The sequence below is a fragment of the Miscanthus floridulus genome, chromosome 4 (assembly GCF_019320115.1).
Source record: "Miscanthus floridulus cultivar M001 chromosome 4, ASM1932011v1, whole genome shotgun sequence".
Classification (NCBI taxonomy): domain Eukaryota; kingdom Viridiplantae; phylum Streptophyta; class Magnoliopsida; order Poales; family Poaceae; genus Miscanthus; species Miscanthus floridulus.
In genome coordinates, this window is record NC_089583.1 from 88,070,772 (window position 1) to 88,078,526 (window position 7,755).

Here is a 7,755-nt window from a genome sequence, read left to right on the forward strand (position 1 = left end):
GGAAGTATGGAACGTTCCTATCAGGCCCCACGGCAGAAGGCTGGACTGGACAGAACGCCTGCGCTTCGCCCACGTCGCGAGTCGTGACGAAGGCCAGGGCCCAGGCAGCCGCTGCCCAGCGACGGCGACCCGTTGCCGCGACCCTGATCTTGTGGCGATGAGGCAGGACACAGAGAGGGCATATGTATACGTTCACTGCATACTGATTTGACCTCGGAAACGCCGAGGAACGATCACCGGACGAATGATTCTGGCTGAATCAGGGATACACAGAGAAACGGCAGACGGCTGCTTCCATTTGACGTCATCCCGTAGGCAAGCACGGCTGCTGGCTGCATTCAACAACTTCCTGCGGTGTGCAAGTGCAATGCATCGCCATGTAAGGACTGGGCAAAGTCAGGCTTTGTAATGTAACGTAACGTGCCGGAGCAATCATACGACTACGACACCGTCGATACGGATCCGCCCTAGCAATTTTTTTATATATTTTCCGCTTCAGCACACGTGAATCATTACGCAACACAGTTCACATCGCCTGCCTGACACGTGCACAGATACTATCATCGGAAGACGGAAGTTCGGAACGGCTCGAACAGGATTACGCGACACACGCGGCCTCTTCGGCTGATATTAAAGGCTGGCTAAAACTATTTTATTGTAAGAGAAAAAATATTATAAATTCTAATTGATAAATCGGCTGATAAGTAAGCGAACATGCCCATAACGTCCTGGGATACTTCAAGACGGCAAGACCAATTCATCCCGTAACGAACTGTCACGTGTCGCCACACCGGTCGGAGAGCCGGAGAAAAGGCTCGCGTCGAGACCGGGGAGCAGTTCGGAGGTCAGTAGTTCGGCTCGGTTGAGTCGGAGCCTTAACTAACCCAAACGACGCCCTCTCGCCGGTTGCTCAATCGACCGGACACGCGGCGCCGGTCACCCGCTGCTGTCCCGGGCTGGCCCTTGCGAGTTGTGAAAATATCACGTGCCGCACGTCGTGCGTGTAGATATCGGCAGGCAGGTGCGTGGAAAAGTCCAGGGAATGTCGACATGGCCCCGCCTCGGTCGACCTGGCGGCTGGCCGTGCGCGCGCTGGTCGCCGCGTGCACGGTGCACCAACCGTGGCCACCTCTTCGGCTTGTCTAGGGCTGGGCATGCGAGCATTGCTGAGGCGTGAGGCCAGCGCACACGGCGGCGTCGCCGGCAGGAGTCTTATCCGGTTTCAAGGTGGGCCCTTGCTGATCTGGACTCCAAATCGGCGCCACACTGTTTAATCATTGCTTGGTGGAAGCGTAGGAGCCAGATGAAAGTGCAGATCTTGTATTAACTACTGCCCCATGCCCCCATCTAAACATTATCTGACGTGGCGTGTCGTGGCATCGTCTTGGACCTTTTCTTGCTTGACTCAAACCATTATTTGTTTGGTAGAAAAAAAGAGACTGTTTTCTACCCTTCGGCCATGTTTGGATACCACTCCAATCCACTTCGTAAATTAAGATGGATATATGCGCATCCAAACAAGACCTTCTATGTGTAAATAAAATGGCCACAAGAACTCACACCAATATTTTCGTTTTCTTAATTGCCTTCTGTTCCCGCGCCTATAAAAGCAGCCAAACTTTTTGGACACCTCATTTCAACAACAAAAGCCAAGCAAACCGGTGACGGCTGCAGAGCACCGGCACGGTTTTGTACTTTTGTTAGCGCGATTTTCCTGGGCCATGGATCCGCGGCGCGGCTACTGGGAGAGCTCCTCGGAGGACGTCACGAGGGCGCTGCTGCCGACGCACGACGAGGACAGGCTGACGACGACGGGGGAGCTCTCCTGCTGGTCAGGGCTCCGGACGCTGCTCGCCAGCAAGTACCTGGCGGTGGCGTCGGGGCCCGCTGCGTGCGCGCTGATCTGCGCGCTGGTGGACCTCGGCGGGCACCCCGCGGCGCGCAACATGCTCGGCGTGCTGGCCTGGGTGTTCCTCTGGTGGATCACGGACGCCGTGCCGCTCGCCGTCGCGTCCATGGCGCCGCTGTTCCTCTTCCCGGCGTTCGGCATCTCCTCCTCCGACGCCGTCGCCAAGGCCTACATGGACGACGTCATCTCCCTCGTCCTCGGAAGCTTCATCCTTGCGCTCGCCATCGAGCACTACAGCATCCACCGCCGCCTTGCCCTCAACGTACGTGCGCTGTGCGCGCGCTCGCGCCTTTTGCCGATCAAATCGACGAACAAAGTTCTGGGTCCGTGTATATGCATCCATCCGAACAAACAAAAAGGCTAACATTGTTTCGCTGTTGCTCGTTCCGATTCCGACGCGCAGATCACGGCGCTGTTCTGCGGGGACCCGGTGAAGCCGCACCTGCTGCTGCTGGGCATCTGCGGCACGACCGCGTTCATCAGCATGTGGATCCACAACACGCCGTGCACCGTCATGATGATGCCGGTGGCGACGGGGATCCTGCAGCGGCTGCCGCGCGACGAGCTGGAGGGCGGCTGGGATGCCCGCGTGGTCCAGCGGTTCTCCAAGGCGGTGGTGCTCGGCGTCGTGTACGCGTCCGCGATCGGCGGGATGGCCACGCTGACGGGCACCGGCGTGAACATCATCCTGGTGGGGATGTGGTCGACCTACTTCCCTGAGCAGGACCCCATCACCTTCAGCAGCTGGATGTGCTTCGGGCTCCCCATGGCGCTCATCCTGTTCGTGGCGCTCTGGGCTACGCTCTGGCTCATGTACTGCTCCAAGAACACCGGGAGGGCGCTCTCCGCTTACCTCGACAGGAGCCACCTCAGAAGGGAGCTCAGCTTGCTTGGTAGGTTCTTCTGACTTCTGCCCTGCTCTGCTTGACTCACAAGAGCAATGGCTGGCATGTTCGCTAACGGTCCGATCAACGTCCAATGCGCAGCATTCCTGACAGTATTAGTCAGGTTCCTTCTGAAGGATGGAATATTCTGAAAGTAGCCACGATTTCCTATTGATTGTTTATTTTCTTTAACAGTCACTCAAGCATTAAAATAGAGCTGATCATTGCCTCCAGTTTTCTGATGGGTCTCCATCTTGATTTATGACAGGTCCAATGGCATTTGCAGAGAAGATGGTTTTGGCCGTCTTTGGGGTAACTTCCTGTGCCAGTTTAGATTTTAGGGTTATTATTGTATCTGAATCTTGGGACCATGCCTTTGGTTTGGGTAACAAATCTCAAAGGATTCAGTGGCTAATTCGTGCAGGGTCTGATTGTGCTATGGATGACAAGGAGTCTGACAGACGACATCCCTGGGTGGGCAGTCCTCTTCGATGGCAAAGTTGGCGATGGAACGGTCACTGTGAGTAGCCCAAAGAATCCACAACTTTCGACTAGTTATTTCAGAGTCGTTTTGCTACCTGAGCTCATCGGGCACAAACTGAACTAATGCATGTGTGTAGATCATGATGGCGACACTACTGTTCATCATCCCAAGCGGCAAGAACGACGGCGAGAAGCTCATGGACTGGGGCAAGTGCCGGAAGCTGCAGTGGAACATCATCCTGCTCCTCGGCGCGGGCTTCGCCATCGCCGACGGGTTCAAGGCGAGCGGCCTGACCGACATCCTCTCCGAGGGGCTGGGCTTCCTGCGCGGCGCGCCGGTGCTCGCGATCGCGCCCGTGGCCTGCGTCTTCAGCGGCCTTATCACGGAGTTCACCTCCGACGACGCCACCGCCACGCTGGTGCTGCCGCTGCTCGCCGAGCTGGGCAAGTCCATCGGCGTGCACCCGCTGCTGCTCATGGTCCCCGGCGCCGTCGGCGCGCAGCTGTCGTACCTGCTGCCCACGGGGTCCCCCGGGAACGTCGTCGGGTTCAGCACGGGCTACATCACCATCAGGGACATGGTGGTCACCGGAATGCCGCTGAAAATCGTCGGCGTCGCAGCTCTGACGATCCTGCTCCCAACATTGGGTAATGGATTGAACTCTTGCGTTATATACTCCGTACATCGCTTGCAGGTTTCAGATGGTATAACAGAAAATGAAAACTCATTCCTTGTCTTTGCTGGTGTGATGCAGGTTCTCTGGTTTTTGGCATGGCATAGAAGTTTTAGGAACTTGCACACAGGATACAATCTAGAGTCTAGTAGTAGTACTAGTATGTTCAAGCTGTACAGATGCGTTGTCCCATGAAGGATACGGGGTCATATTTTTAGCGAAGTATCTATATATGCATTAACGCATATACAGAACCTTTACTGGTATCCTCTTGTAATTTCAATTCGTTGCAATTTTTCTGAACCTTTGTCTCTGAAGATTGTTTTTTGTTTTCTGAACCACCTGAAGGATTGATCTCTGATGATTGCGCTCTGTCACTGAATCAAAAGAAGTTAAAAAGATGGGTATCGAATTGCAAGTTAATCCAAACGTGCCTTTTCAATTGGAACCTTTCCGTGTGAGCCTATCATCAATGCCAGAAATGGCATGAAGCTTATCATGTTTGGTCTGGCAGTGAGCATCGTCAAACTAATCTTATCCGCTCCGCTTGTCAAAACATGTTAGCTGACTGAGGTTTTGTTCATTTGTTGGCTATAAAAATTTCCAGCGTGGCGTGAATACATTATGTTTTTTTTTTTTTTGAGAACTACATAGGACCGTTGGCCGCGGTCTACGCTCCTGCCTGGCCCGATCTCTCCTGCGAGGCTGCGACCGCGATGAGGAGCCGTCGACCCGTAGGGAAACAAAATTCTCTGCGCTCGTGCCGCAGTGCGACTCACGTACAGCACCGTCTATTCGTCGTACACGTGGCCGTACACCGCCCATATTCTCAACGCGTGTCCCGGAGGAACCACGCGCAGGAGCGTCCCCTGCGACCTGTGTTGGGCCGAGAAGATCGAGATTGGCACCTGCGACATGTGTTGGGCCGCGATTTGGAACCAGCCACAGCCTGTTCGCTTGCTCGTAAACGATCGTAAATTTCTAGCCGGAAACAGTGTTTTTCTCTCACACCAAACCAACCAGCAGTAAATAATCCACGATACGACACGGCCTCCCGAACAGACTGGCTGGATTGGAAAGTGGAACACGTGGCAGGAATCTGGGCGGTGTCGCACTTGGAGCGACGTGCGGCACCGCCGCAGAGAATTTTTAGTATCGAACAGTACGCAGCAGCTCGATGCAGCACCTGATACATGAAATCCACCTGACGATCGAACTCAACTGAAAGGCCCTATTCGGCTTGTTCGGTCAGTGTTTTTTCTCTCATAACAATTCAGCTAAAACAATATTTTTAGCTAGTTTCAGCCAAGTTTTATATCAGTGAACAGGAAAAAAAAAAAAGAAACCACGCGAACGAGAGTACTACCAGAAGACCGGGATTTTTTTTCCTAACATGCTAGTTTCTATAGTCGCATGGGACGCTGGAAAAATTAATGTCTGGAGCTGACGGTTTCCTTACCCAGCTAGACCCGCCGCCGCGAACTGTTTTCGTCCTTTTGTCTGCCGATTACACTTTGCTCGTAATTGTCATTGATTCATTTCATTGAATCTCGTGTGGGGCCGGGAGTGGCGGGCGCGCGTTGCCTTGCGTGCATATGCATGCATGCGGGGCGATAGGAGTAGAGAGCCCTCGGTACGCCGTACGCGCAGCGCGACCTCCTGGCCGCCCGCGGGCGTACTCACTTGGTCGTTCGAGGCTCTAGTTCTAGCTCGCATCGATGCATGGCGCATGCTGCATCACGTCTGCATCTACTTCCAGTACTCGCCGTCTGTCGACGAAAATACAAGGGGAGGGTCGGAGGGACGACGACGAAAATACAAGGACATGCATTGATGATGCCTGCCTGACGACGGTGGGTTGGATCAGGATACCATGAGTTGGTTGTCGTAGCAAAAATACAACATGCATGCTTGCCATGCTGCCGCGGATGGGATGCCGTCGTTATGGGCTCGGAACAGCCTTATTCCGGATACAAATGCAGGAGTACACAGGTGATGACACCAAGAACCTGATCACAGAAAGCCACACTACAGCGCTGGTGCTTGCCGCCCCTGTGCGGCTGTGCTCCTGTTGGCATGCATAGTTTTTTGGCCGTTTGACGTGTCATCACCTTCTTCCGATCGAGCAAGGAAAGGGGACGCGCCAGAGCAGTCTGCACGGAGTATCTATCTGCAGTGTACTACTACTGTCGTCTTCATGAATCATGACCACGCACTCTGCACTCATCCCAGACTAGCTCCTGGTGGTAGCGAATCCAAACACTCCTGCAAATAGAATGTTTGTGGAAGAAGGGTGTCTGATGATGAGCACGACTATGATGGGGCGTGGCTCTAGTATATCTTTTGCGCGTCTTGGAAATCTACGGCGCATGTGAGTCCAACACGGTTTCATACGCGTCCATCTTCTTCGCTACACCACACCTACTACAAGTCTACAACGTGTACCTAGCCAATGCAAGTAGCCATTCATATAATTAATTAGGCGAAGACTACTTATTATGAGTACATGCTGATGCTCCTTAGCTGAAAACTAAACCTTGCTCCTTCTGAAGCAACGTCTAGTTTCGAGATGCACAGACGTCGTCCTTCTTTCTAGAAATGACTCTATCAAGAACCGTCTCTAAAAATAGTTTTGAGACGGCCACATCTAGAAATCGACGATTTGTAGAGACGGTTGGTGTTTCTAGCGTTTATAGCCGCCCCTAGAAATACCCTCTATTTTGGTGGTAGTTGAAAACACTAGCCATCGTCTCTAGAAATCGGTTTCTAGAGGGTGTTGGCAATGTACTCATTTCTAAAAGTAGATGTAACATAGAAAATTCATAACTTTTTCAAATGAAATCGGATAAGACAAACTTTGTATAAAGGCTGTAAGGGTTGAAGAGATCTATAACTCTGTAGTTAATGACATTTTCGTTTGAGATGGTTCTTTTAGTGTTTCAAAATTACGTTTTAGATTTTCAGATTTTCAAATACTTTTTTTCATAAATTTTGAAACAACCTCGGATGAACATATATACGCCCAATAACATATATATATATATATATATATATATATATATATATATATATATATATATATATATATATATACTCGAGAGTGTATAAAATTTTACAGTTCTATCAAAATATTAATTACAAGATTTGTAAAAGTTAATATAAAAAGAAAAACACCATACATTTAGGAAAGGAGGGTTGAGCGAGGCCAAAGAATGCCAAGTTCGAATCCCATGTGCACATTTCGTTCACCTTTCAAAGGGTGTTACCTATATCGTCCAGAACCGGAATCCTACGGATTAAAAAAAAAACTTTTGCTACTTTTTTACGGTTGACTTTTATTCTGAAAATTTATTTTTACAGACACACACCATGTCTTTTTTATCGTACATAGAAGTTGATTTGGAGACAATTGAGTAGAGGCAGGTCTCATATCCTGAGTTCCTGACCGTAACTGAAAATGCTCTACACCTATGTGGTAGTGATATGGTCCTTGTAATAATTTTATGTGGAGACGGATTATTAGTGCCGTTATAATCGCCTGGTGTTTGCTCTTTTAGGCTCGTTCGGTTATCATAGATCTGCTCCATGGAATAATTCTAGCTGGATTGCTTCTCTAAATTTTATAAGCTTTCATCATCTGGAACAATTCCTAGGGAAATCCAGACTAACCTAGCAGGAGTAAGTGTGCTCTGTATGTACTCGTATCAAATCGGAGAAAGGGCATATCCTACCCACTTGAAATTAAAGTACTAACTGGATCAAACGCAGCATGGCTGCAAATTGATTCGATTTCACATGAGCAACC

General features: G+C 50.7%; 1 protein-coding gene across 1 annotated transcript; it reads left to right on the forward strand.

Moving 5' to 3' along the window:
• The first annotated feature begins 1,658 nt into the window (after positions 1 to 1,658).
• On the forward strand, positions 1,659 to 4,288 carry LOC136552005 (tonoplast dicarboxylate transporter-like). The gene is made up of 6 exons (XM_066543549.1): positions 1,659 to 2,171; positions 2,313 to 2,802; positions 3,062 to 3,105; positions 3,218 to 3,313; positions 3,414 to 3,924; positions 4,032 to 4,288. Exons 1-6 carry the CDS (start codon positions 1,722 to 1,724, stop codon positions 4,055 to 4,057), a joined length of 1,617 nt encoding a protein of 538 aa, XP_066399646.1. The 5' UTR covers positions 1,659 to 1,721; the 3' UTR covers positions 4,058 to 4,288.
• The last annotated feature ends 3,467 nt before the right edge of the window (positions 4,289 to 7,755 follow it).

Bases quoted from the DNA above. Each gene is read 5' to 3' on its own strand.
- LOC136552005 (XM_066543549.1), top strand. From the start codon at position 1,722: ATGGATCCGCGGCGCGGCTACTGGGAGAGCTCCTCGGAGGACGTCACG. The intron at 3,314-3,413 runs GTGAGTAGCCCA...GCATGTGTGTAG, and splicing joins TTGGCGATGGAACGGTCACT to ATCATGATGGCGACACTACT. The intron at 3,925-4,031 runs GTAATGGATTGA...GGTGTGATGCAG, and splicing joins GATCCTGCTCCCAACATTGG to GTTCTCTGGTTTTTGGCATG.